The sequence below is a fragment of the Hydractinia symbiolongicarpus genome, chromosome 5 (genome assembly GCF_029227915.1).
Source record: "Hydractinia symbiolongicarpus strain clone_291-10 chromosome 5, HSymV2.1, whole genome shotgun sequence".
NCBI classification, from domain to species: domain Eukaryota; kingdom Metazoa; phylum Cnidaria; class Hydrozoa; order Anthoathecata; family Hydractiniidae; genus Hydractinia; species Hydractinia symbiolongicarpus.
The window spans coordinates 4,600,699-4,613,210 of record NC_079879.1 but is presented as its reverse complement, the minus strand read 5'-3'; the positions used below and the strand labels follow the sequence as shown (position 1 = coordinate 4,613,210).

The 12,512-nt window shown below is 33.5% G+C and overlaps 3 protein-coding genes across 3 annotated transcripts; all 3 read left to right on the top strand.

Moving 5' to 3' along the window:
- Window positions 1–715: 715 nt before the first annotated feature.
- LOC130644276 (uncharacterized) lies at window positions 716–1,347 on the top strand. The gene is made up of 2 exons (XM_057449813.1): window positions 716–984; window positions 1,071–1,347. The coding sequence occupies exons 1-2, from the start codon at window positions 784–786 to the stop codon at window positions 1,248–1,250; spliced, it is 381 nt and encodes a 126-aa protein (XP_057305796.1). The 5' UTR covers window positions 716–783; the 3' UTR covers window positions 1,251–1,347.
- A 3,517-nt stretch (window positions 1,348–4,864) lies between these two features.
- On the top strand, window positions 4,865–5,496 carry LOC130644275 (uncharacterized). Its single transcript, XM_057449812.1, has 2 exons — window positions 4,865–5,133; window positions 5,220–5,496. The coding sequence occupies exons 1-2, from the start codon at window positions 4,933–4,935 to the stop codon at window positions 5,397–5,399; spliced, it is 381 nt and encodes a 126-aa protein (XP_057305795.1). The 5' UTR covers window positions 4,865–4,932; the 3' UTR covers window positions 5,400–5,496.
- Window positions 5,497–11,236: 5,740 nt separating this feature from the next.
- On the top strand, window positions 11,237–12,008 carry LOC130644273 (uncharacterized). Its single transcript, XM_057449811.1, has 2 exons — window positions 11,237–11,546; window positions 11,633–12,008. Exons 1-2 carry the CDS (start codon window positions 11,313–11,315, stop codon window positions 11,825–11,827), a joined length of 429 nt encoding a protein of 142 aa, XP_057305794.1. The 5' UTR covers window positions 11,237–11,312; the 3' UTR covers window positions 11,828–12,008.
- Window positions 12,009–12,512: the final 504 nt, after the last annotated feature.

The window sequence follows — 12,512 nt, the reverse complement described above, 5'->3', positions numbered from 1 at the left end:
GGTCTCATTTTAATTGGTGCTGACATGCCCCTTTTTATAGTCGTGAAGTTAGTTAGCTCTCGAGCTAGCCAGCTAGCTACATAAAATAGTGCTTTGATTGGAGTGCCTTTTTTCTTTGCTTATATGAGAATCAAATCTGAGAAGTAAATCTGAGAAACAAATCTGAGAATCAAATCTTCAACCTGAGAAGTCTTTTTCAGAAATTTAGAAATTAAAATGGAAATATGAGAATCTAGGCACTTATTTCTTGATACTCGAGTAAAGAACATTTGGCTTTATAATTAAACATTTATATTTATATATATTTATATTATTTATAAAAAAAATAAGTTGTTTCATGTGCTAAATAAAATATAACATTTAGGTTTGTGTAAAAACAATAAAATTGCGCGCGAAACACAAGATTCTATCATAGTATCATAAGTCGCATGTAAAAAGAACAATACGTTGTCGTTCATGAGAAGAAACAATAAAAACTTAAAGCTTTGTTAAATTCTATATTTTTTTCTTCCGTTGATTCCTTAAAGGCTATAGCAATTACAGGGGTTAATTAAAGTTTGCATGTGAGACATGAACTCTATTATTAATATATTCGCATTGTTTGTTTACGCAATAGCTTTTCAAATCGAAAATTATTGCGCTGTGTCTCTTTCTCTATGTCCACAAAGCGTGAAACATCTGGATAATGATCAATGATATATATAGAAGCGCCCATCCCTTTAGATTCAGTGCGATCTGCTGTTTCAAACGATCGACATTTACGCTTTTCGCAATCATCAAAACATGATGAGATATCTTGCATTTTTGCTTTTAGTCAGCCTTGCAATGGTGCATGCAAACTTCTTCCGTAATGATTACAGAAGAGAAGGTCGGCTTGCAGCTCTACGATCTTACCAAGATTATGACATGGAGAAGAGGGGTGCCAATAATTGCATGTACACAGAAGGAAAATGCAGTGGATGGTATTCATACGGTTGCAGAACGGTAGGATATTATGTCACATTCGCTCAACAAAGTTTACATATTCTGCAGCAAAAAGCATTGGTTAATTCTTTATTATTTTTTTGTAGGGAGCTTGTTGGCGTCAATGTTGGTCGGGAGCACGCACGTGGTGTTACCAAAAAAACGGGAAAGGCGTAAAAAAGGAATGCAGCACTGATGACCACTGTAAGATATCAGACACTCAAGGAGCACAAGATACATGTGTTCTTTTCTGGAACATTCCAGTTTGTAACGAAGGAGCGCCATGATCAAATGAATAGATGGAAATTGAAGCATTCAACGCACAGACACTTTTTTTAATACTTTCACGCCCGCTTGTATTGAAGATAAAATAACACTCTGAAAGCAGTTATGTTTTAATATGTTGCAATGATTGAACTTTACCCCGTAATTATGTTTTGAATTTCCAGAGAATTGAAATAATTGAATAGATAGTTCTCATTGTGAGTTTTTTGTTCTCAAATATTTGGTGACACCACTTTAACGATTTGAGTGTAAAGAAAAGCGCTTAGGATTTAAGTAGGATTATGAATAAACTCCTAATAAGTAATCTTATAACTAGTTAAAGAATCCACTGAAATTATTGTATTTCTTATCACAATAACGTTTGTTGATAATTTCATTAAGAACGCCGAAAAAAACGTTTTAAACGAATTCCCGTTGAGGAATGCATTTAAAAGCATTTATAATGTTTTGTATGCTTCTTATCATAATAATTTGTTGTCAATTTTATTTAACAAAGCCCTCGTCACGGTAAATTTAATTTTTCCCAACTAATGAAATTACTTTTTTTATCACATGATCTCTTCTGGCCAATTAAAATCTGAAAGGTATTGTCTGCTACAAAACAAAAGCTTTTATATTAACTAATATTAATACACAAATAAAGAAATCGCATACCTTATATTAACAAAACTTTTTTAATTAGCAAATTTTCTTGTGTTTAAGGCAAAAAATAACAAACAAAATTTGTCAGAGCACCTTCAGATCACAACTAAAAAATTCTTTCAGCATGCATATACAAATTTCTCTTGATATAAATAGAGTGTATAAATATCGTTTATTAGCAATAAAAGTCGTTAAAAATTATATGTTTTCCCAAATTTTAGACATAATTTTAGTTTGAATCTTATCTGACCTATTTCTGAGGTTAGAATAGCTTTTAAAATTTTCTGAATCTGTATCTTGGTCAAAATTGATATACTGTCAAAACAGCTTATCGGCTTCTCTGAAAAGGACTAAATTCTGAAACTCAGAAAGTATGATGATAATAGAACTATTTTTTGGCTCAATTTCATCAAACCAATCTAAAACCATATCATACCAAATCTTAAGTCAATATTTTAATTTTTACTGAAGTTATGGGACGCTATATAAACTATATACTCGGTTTAGACTTTTTTTTTTTTATGTTCACTGCTTTGTAATTTGTATTAAAACTCTTGAGATAATATATCACAGTGGTGAGCTGTTAAATATCTACCACCATCTTCAGTATATAGATCCTGGATTTAACCATATGCCTGATTGAGCGCTCAATCAAATTTGATTAAGTTTAATTTTCTGAAATTTCTTCATAGCGTGTTAAAAAAGACCTAGCAAGAATCAGTTTAAGAAAATCTTCCTACCTTTTTCTCTTCCTCAAAATGGCTTTGTAGATTTTTTATGCCTCGTGTAAAATTATATTTTATCAGATTGGTTTAAAAGTACTCCTTAACAAGTTTCAAGTCAATAACTTTAATTTTTTTACGGAAGCTATTGCAATTGGAATTTTCTTGAATTAGGCCGGGTAAATGTGCATTAAATGATAAAATGGCTCCGACGGTTAACCTACTGGCTTTTCATATCTTTTATAGTAACCAAAGCATATAAGGTAATAAAACATGCCCACTAATAACAACCTGATATAATTTAAAACGTAATGTATATATATTTTGTAAAAAAAACATTTTCGATATTTTGTGCAAAATTATTTTGTCTATAAAGGACATGGGCGCCAATTTTATGCAACGTCATTCTTTGCAAAAAGCTGCAAATTAAACCTGGCCAGTTGGAAACAAGTTGAGTTTCTTTCTTTTGTTCTTATCTTGATAGTTTGCTAGGAATAGTGTGCTAGCTAGCTACTTTTCTAGCTTTATTAAACATTCCCAGCTATTGAAATATTCTCATGTAAGCAGTATTACTTTATGATGTCTTATTTTATACTCTCATTGCTTAGTAATGGTTTTTATTAAATTTTTCACTTTGAAAAAAAACTTGATACTGCTGATACACCTCCTCCGCCATTTTAATACGAACAGCTTCCTCCTGTTGGTCACGGACTCGCCGCCTCGCCAAAATGTTTTGTATGACGCAATAATTATTTGACATATCCGCGCCAATCAGGTTTCATATCGGACCAGCCTCCTCCAGGGCCATGTTCGTATCGCCGTCCCGGGGTCAGAAAAGATACAAGATGCCCTGGGGACGAGGTTGGTAACATATCTAAGCAGATATGAAAGGACAAAAACATAGACATGTTGATCAGTAGAGAAACAGAAACATTATGGAAAAAAGGAAATTTTATTGAGAATATTTCTGAATTATGCTAGATACATATGGTTTTTGAATTTATACGTCAATTCTCTCATGCGTTTTAGTCCATATCCTGCATAGTCTCTCATGTCTTCGAGTCTTATGTTCCCATGCATTTCATTCTGTTTTGCAGCGTTTGTCACATGATTAAGATTATCAAAATGCTTAATATTTATTGATATTTAATATATATAATAGATTAATATCGGTTACAAATGTTTTTTTTCAACCTTGCACGTCTTACATCCCAACTGCTTTTGGAATTCCACACCGTTTTTTTTCAACCTAGTCTCCAGCGTCATCCATAATCGCAGATTGATTTGTAAAACTGAACAGAGTTTGTGCACTCTTAGTGTGGCCAGAAAATTCTGTGTACGGCCATGTCTAAAACTGCTCACATTTTGTTGTCCACCCCTTGGCTGGTCTGGTTGGTCGTCGTAGGTTTATTGATGTAGCTGGGGAGCTAAACACTATTCATTATATTCGTGTATTTTATCAGGTAAGAATTATTTTATAAATAGGTGAGAAATGCGTGCTGGCTAGCTAGTTATCTCAATTTTTGGTATTAACTTGGGTCTCATTTTAATTGGTGCTGACATGCCCCTTTTTATAGTCGTGAAGTTAGTTAGCTCTCGAGCTAGCCAGCTAGCTACATAAAATAGTGCTTTGATTGGAGTGCCTTTTTTCTTTGCTTATATGAGAATCAAATCTGAGAAGTAAATCTGAGAAACAAATCTGAGAATCAAATCTTCAACCTGAGAAGTCTTTTTCAGAAATTTAGAAATTAAAATGGAAATATGAGAATCTAGGCACTTATTTCTTGATACTCGAGTAAAGAACATTTGGCTTTATAATTAAACATTTATATTTATATATATTTATATTATTTATAAAAAAAATAAGTTGTTTCATGTGCTAAATAAAATATAACATTTAGGTTTGTGTAAAAACAATAAAATTGCGCGCGAAACACAAGATTCTATCATAGTATCATAAGTCGCATGTAAAAAGAACAATACGTTGTCGTTCATGAGAAGAAACAATAAAAACTTAAAGCTTTGTTAAATTCTATATTTTTTTCTTCCGTTGATCCCTTAAAGGCTATAGCAATTACAGGGGTTAATTAAAGTTTGCATGTGAGACATGAACTCTATTATTAATATATTCGCATTGTTTGTTTACGCAATAGCTTTTCAAATCGAAAATTATTGCGCTGTGTCTCTTTCTCTATGTCCACAAAGCGTGAAACATCTGGATAATGATCAATGATATATATAGAAGCGCCCATCCCTTTAGATTCAGTGCGATCTGCTGTTTCAAACGATCGACATTTACGCTTTTCGCAATCATCAAAACATGATGAGATATCTTGCATTTTTGCTTTTAGTCAGCCTTGCAATGGTGCATGCAAACTTCTTCCGTAATGATTACAGAAGAGAAGGTCGGCTTGCAGCTCTACGATCTTACCAAGATTATGACATGGAGAAGAGGGGTGCCAATAATTGCATGTACACAGAAGGAAAATGCAGTGGATGGTATTCATACGGTTGCAGAACGGTAGGATATTATGTCACATTCGCTCAACAAAGTTTACATATTCTGCAGCAAAAAGCATTGGTTAATTCTTTATTATTTTTTTGTAGGGAGCTTGTTGGCGTCAATGTTGGTCGGGAGCACGCACGTGGTGTTACCAAAAAAACGGGAAAGGCGTAAAAAAGGAATGCAGCACTGATGACCACTGTAAGATATCAGACACTCAAGGAGCACAAGATACATGTGTTCTTTTCTGGAACATTCCAGTTTGTAACGAAGGAGCGCCATGATCAAATGAATAGATGGAAATTGAAGCATTCAACGCACAGACACTTTTTTTAATACTTTCACGCCCGCTTGTATTGAAGATAAAATAACACTCTGAAAGCAGTTATGTTTTAATATGTTGCAATGATTGAACTTTACCCCGTAATTATGTTTTGAATTTCCAGAGAATTGAAATAATTGAATAGATAGTTCTCATTGTGAGTTTTTTGTTCTCAAATATTTGGTGACACCACTTTAACGATTTGAGTGTAAAGAAAAGCGCTTAGGATTTAAGTAGGATTATGAATAAACTCCTAATAAGTAATCTTATAACTAGTTAAAGAATCCACTGAAATTATTGTATTTCTTATCACAATAACGTTTGTTGATAATTTCATTAAGAACGCCGAAAAAAACGTTTTAAACGAATTCCCGTTGAGGAATGCATTTAAAAGCATTTATAATGTTTTGTATGCTTCTTATCATAATAATTTGTTGTCAATTTTATTTAACAAAGCCCTCGTCACGGTAAATTTAATTTTTCCCAACTAATGAAATTACTTTTTTTATCACATGATCTCTTCTGGCCAATTAAAATCTGAAAGGTATTGTCTGCTACAAAACAAAAGCTTTTATATTAACTAATATTAATACACAAATAAAGAAATCGCATACCTTATATTAACAAAACTTTTTTAATTAGCAAATTTTCTTGTGTTTAAGGCAAAAAATAACAAACAAAATTTGTCAGAGCACCTTCAGATCACAACTAAAAAATTCTTTCAGCATGCATATACAAATTTCTCTTGATATAAATAGAGTGTATAAATATCGTTTATTAGCAATAAAAGTCGTTAAAAATTATATGTTTTCCCAAATTTTAGACATAATTTTAGTTTGAATCTTATCTGACCTATTTCTGAGGTTAGAATAGCTTTTAAAATTTTCTGAATCTGTATCTTGGTCAAAATTGATATACTGTCAAAACAGCTTATCGGCTTCTCTGAAAAGGACTAAATTCTGAAACTCAGAAAGTATGATGATAATAGAACTATTTTTTGGCTCAATTTCATCAAACCAATCTAAAACCATATCATACCAAATCTTAAGTCAATATTTTAATTTTTACTGAAGTTATGGGACGCTATATAAACTATATACTCGGTTTAGACTTTTTTTTTTTATGTTCACTGCTTTGTAATTTGTATTAAAACTCTTGAGATAATATATCACAGTGGTGAGCTGTTAAATATCTACCACCATCTTCAGTATATAGATCCTGGATTTAACCATATGCCTGATTGAGCGCTCAATCAAATTTGATTAAGTTTAATTTTCTGAAATTTCTTCATAGCGTGTTAAAAAAGACCTAGCAAGAATCAGTTTAAGAAAATCTTCCTACCTTTTTCTCTTCCTCAAAATGGCTTTGTAGATTTTTTATGCCTCGTGTAAAATTATATTTTATCAGATTGGTTTAAAAGTACTCCTTAACAAGTTTCAAGTCAATAACTTTATTTTTTTACGGAAGCTATTGCAATTGGAATTTTCTTGAATTAGGCCGGGTAAATGTGCATTAAATGATAAAATGGCTCCGACGGTTAACCTACTGGCTTTTCATATCTTTTATAGTAACCAAAGCATATAAGGTAATAAAACATGCCCACTAATAACAACCTGATATAATTTAAAACGTAATGTATATATATTTTGTAAAAAAAACATTTTCGACATTTTGTGCAAAATTATTTTGTCTATAAAGGACATGGGCGTCAATTTTATGCAACGTCATTCTTTGCAAAAAGCTGCAAATTAAACCTGGCCAATTGGAAACAACTTGAGTTTCTTTCTTTTGTTCTTATCTTGATAGTTTGCTAGGAATAGTGTGCTAGCTAGCTACTTTTTTAGCTTTATTAAACATTCCCAGCTATTGAAATATTCTCATGTAAGCAGTATTACTTTATGATGTCTTATTTTATACTCTCATTGCTTAGTAATGGTTTTTATTAAATTTTTCACTTTGAAAAAAAACTTGATACTGCTGATACACCTCCTCCGCCATTTTAATACGAACAGCTTCCTCCTGTTGGTCACAGACTCGCCGCCTCGCCAAAATGTTTTGTATGACGCAATAATTATTTGACATATCCGCGCCAATCAGGTTTCATATCGGACCAGCCTCCTCCAGGGCCATGTTCGTATCGCCGTCCCGGGGTCAGAAAAGATACAAGATGCCCTGGGGACGAGGTTGGTAACATATCTAAGCAGATATGAAAGGACAAAAACATAGACATGTTGATCAGTAGAGAAACAGAAACATTATGGAAAAAAGGAAATTTTATTGAGAATATTTCTGAATTATGCTAGATACATATGGTTTTTGAATTTATACGTCAATTCTCTCATGCGTTTTAGTCCATATCCTGCATAGTCTCTCATGTCTTCGAGTCTTATGTTCCCATGCATTTCATTCTGTTTTGCAGCGTTTGTCACATGATTAAGATTATCAAAATGCTTAATATTTATTGATATTTAATATATATAATAGATTAATATCGGTTACAAATGTTTTTTTTCAACCTTGCACGTCTTACATCCCAACTGCTTTTGGAATTCCACACCGTTTTTTTTCAACCTAGTCTCCAGCGTCATCCATAATCGCAGATTGATTTGTAAAACTGAACAGAGTTTGTGCACTCTTAGTGTGGCCAGAAAATTCTGTGTACGGCCATGTCTAAAACTGCTCACATTTTGTTGTCCACCCCTTGGCTGGTCTGGTTGGTCGTCGTAGGTTTATTGATGTAGCTGGGGAGCGAGCCATTGGTGGTCATTGCACGCTTGTGCATTACCCACTTATATAAAGTACCGTCAGGTCTTAAGATTTTAGCAAATTTGATATTGCCAAGCGTTGTAGAAGTGGATAACCGAAGAGCAAATTTCTGCACAAATGAATGATTTTATTCTTTTTGTGGCGGCGGTTGAGTAATTACTTTTTGGAAACTTATTCGGGCCAAAATTTCATTTAAAAATGCCTGACAAGCGCACATTTTCGTGTGACCTGGATCGCTATGGTAACAAAAAAGTCTTTATATGATCTTGCATCCTGTGAATATGTTTGACTAGCACGATTGTTGTACAAGTATATTTTTGTTAGTTTTTTTAACACGCTATTTTTTCGTGTTTTATTTTGTTGTTTGTATTGGAAAACTTTTTTAAGACAGAACAAGACGTATGATATACGTAAACAACCTCGCAAATAAAGTTTACAAAAAGCTATATATCGTAATTTCTGTTACGAAGTTAGACACGACATATTTTGCTATTCAGATAGGCAATAATATTTGTTACACACTATGCAGTTATTTCCCAAATTTGATTTGTGAGATCTTCTTGAACGGGAAATTTCTCGAAATTTCAATTTTCAATATGTCAGTTTGGAGTAAACTGACTGACAGGAAGAAGAAAGACCAAGCTTCACCTAAAATTTGCGAAATTCAGTAATTCAGTAGACCCGATAGAGTCGATTGTTTGAAGATACTGCAATGCAGGCCATAGTCAGAATGCTACATGTGAGTACACATAACATCGCTAAGTTAACATTTATTCTTTTTTTTTTACTAAGCGCGTATTCGGATTTTTTTATTCTCGTTCTCTGTTTTTTCTAGATTTTTTGTTAAACAAACCGAAAAAACCCGGAATCGGAAACGTGCGTTTAATGATAGAAACCCACAAGATAATCTATTCCGCAAAATGTTAGCTGTTTATACTCTCTGAAAAGAAATGCATATTATCAACCTTATCCCCAGGACACCTTGTATCTTTTCTAATCCCGGGACAAAAGATGTCCTGGGAACAAGATTGGTATATTATCAATATCTTTTCCCAAGGCTTATTTTTTTGCAATCTAATAGTGGCTAGGGCCGCGCCAGCAAACACATATATAAAAACAAGTAAAAATGAAGCTCTTGGGAAGAGATTTACGTCCATTACCCCTTGGTGGTGAATAAATACTTTTGTTTGATCAAAAGGTCACAACAAAGCAAAGCTTTTAAAATCACACAGTCGCTGTAGTTATACCTTCTTCATTCAACAACCTGATGACCTCTAAAAAACAAATATATATGTCTAGATAGTGGGAACTAGCCATTGAGCTAAAGAAATAATTGGTTTCTTATATCCGGGTCAACAATTCTTGCTGAGAAAGTGAGAAAAAAAAGAGAGAAACGAAGACAAAGTTCGTCAGTAGACTATAACAACAACTATTTTTCCAGAAATACAAAACCAAAGTTACATTATATACCTAGCTAAGAAGATTCGACAACTGTGCACTAACCAATGGCCACTTCTACGCTACCAAATTTGTTGTTTGGAGAGTCCCACTAGAACAGCGATGGAGAGCGGAAAACAATAGTGCACAGCGTGGGAGCTACGTTTAACAAAAATTAATTGCTCGTAACACAGATAGGACGTTGTGTGTGTGATTTGCAAGATATTTCGGTCGATCAAATTAAAGTTAAAATACTTGACGACGATTAAAATGAATATAGTAATTTGTCATTTTTGTGCATCCTAAGTTTTATTAATTTTTGTTAAACGAGCTAAGAACATTTGACTTTCTCTGAAAAATTAAACGTGTTAAGAACATTTGGCTTTTTCTAAAAAATAAACCGAGTTAAGAACATTAATTCTTAGTTACGTAATGTCTAATTGCTTCTTTAGAAATTTTTCGAGACCTTCAAAATACTTTAAAACCGTCGCTGGACAAGTTATACCCTGACGGTCATCGATTTCAGGATAATGATCCAAAGCACACGTCAATTTTAGCAAGAGAATTTAAGAAGAAGAAAAATTATTTACTGGCCTACACCCGCTGAAAGCCCAGATCTTAGTACAAATGAAATAATGTGGTCTGAATTAAAGCGATATATCGTCGGCGCATTAAACTGTCGACGAAGAAAGAGTGAATCAATGCTAAAGAATTTTGAAAAAGGGTAACGGTAGCTGAATATAATAAGTGCATCGACATTTGTATAAATTTATGTCAATTGTACTGAAAGGGAAGGTCGAGCATCTGGACGGTGAAACAATGTTGATTATGTTTATATTTTCAATTCTCGTAGCCCAGTTGCAATTTTTTGAAATGCTAAAATTGTGCTAAATAAAATATAACATTTAGGTTTGTGTAAAAGCAATAATATTGCGCGCAAAACACAAATTCTATCAAAGTATCATAATAAATCGCATGTAAAAAAATAATACGTTGCCGTTCATGAGAAGAAACAATAAAAATTGAAAGCTTTATTAAATTTTATATTTTTTCTTCTGTTGATCCCTTGACGGCTATACCAATTACAGGGGTTAATTAAAGTTTGGACGTGAGACATGAACTCTATTGTTTTCAACATGCAAAAAGAGCTCATGTATTTAACAATAGGTTAACAATAACAACGAAAGTTCTGACGTTCGTGTAAAGATATCGTGCATATTCAGAGTTACATTTAAGCGGTACTGCACGGCAACGCTGACCTTCGAGCTTCTTCCACTTCAAAATTATGCGAGTAAACTATTTTGATGGCGAGTGTAAACCCCTGAGAGCCTTTTAATCAATAAACTATAAAGTAATTCAGTGGAAAACCTAATTATTTTCTTAATCAAGCAAAATTGTCGGATTTGTTTATATAAAGAATCAGCGATTAGTCCTTTACCAAAAACGCGCAAAAGAAGCTGGAACTCAGTGATGCGCCTTCTCCGCATTGTTTGCTTACGCAATAGCTTTTCGAATAGAAAATTATTGCGTTGTGTCTCTTTGTCTGTGTCCACAAAGCGTGAAACATCTGGATAATGATCAATGATATATATAGAAGCGCCCATCCCATTAGATTCAGTGCGATCTGCTGTTTCAAACGTTCGACATTTACGCTTTTCGCAATCATCAAAACATGATGAGATATCTTGCTTTTTTGCTTTTAGTAAACCTGGCAATGGTGCATGCAAACTTCTTCCGTAATGAGAACAGAAGAGAAGGTCGGCTTGCAGCTCTACGATCTTACCAAGATTATGACGTGGAGAAGAGGGGTGCCAATAATTGCATGTACACAGAAGGAAAATGCAGTGGATGGTATTCATACGGTTGCCGAGACCAAAAGTTTTGGACTGGACATGTGGGTGTAACGGTAGGATATTATGTCACATTCGCTCAACAAAGTTTACATATTCTGCAGCAAAAAGCATTGGTTAATTCTTTATTATTTTTTTGTAGAGAGCTTGTTGGCGTCAATGTTGGTCGGGAGCACGCACGTGGTGTTACCAAAGAAACTGGCAAGGCGTAAAAAAGGAATGCAGCACTGATGAAGACTGTAAGATATCAGACACTCAAGGAGCACAAGATACATGTATTGTTAATTGGTGGCGCCGTCCAGTTTGTAACACAGGAGTGCCAGGATCAAATGAATAGATGGAAATTGAAGCATTCAACGCACAGACACTTTTTTTAATACTTTCACGCCCGCTTGTATTAAAGATAAATAACACTCTGAAAGCAGTTATGTTTTAATATGTTGCAATGATTGAACTTTACCCCGTAATTATGTTTTATATTTCCAGAGAATTAAAATAATTGAATAGATAGTTCTCGTTGTGCGTCTCTTTTTCTCGTATCTTTGGTAACAGCACTTAAATTTAAGTAGAGAAAAGCCCTTATTATACGTAGGATTATGAGATTAATCTTATATAATACCTAGTTATTAAAACCCATGGAAGAATCCACGGAAGTTAGTGCTTCTTATCACAGTAACGTTGTTGATGATTTCATTAAGAACGCCGAAAAAACTGATTTAAACGAAATCTCGTTGTGAAATCCATTCAAAAGCATTTAAAATGTTTTTTATCCTTCTTATCACAAAATGATTTGTCAATTTTATGTAACAAAGCATTCGTCACGGTAAATTTAATTTTTCCCAACTGAATAAAAAGCGTAAACAAAACGTTTATAAAATACACAATATTTTTGCTTGTTACAGATACACACACAGAGAACTCTCCATCTTGCAAATTAGACACTTAGAACATTCTATCTTGCAAATCATACACATAAAACTCTCCCTCTTGCAAATTACGCACTTAGCACGATCAATCTTGCA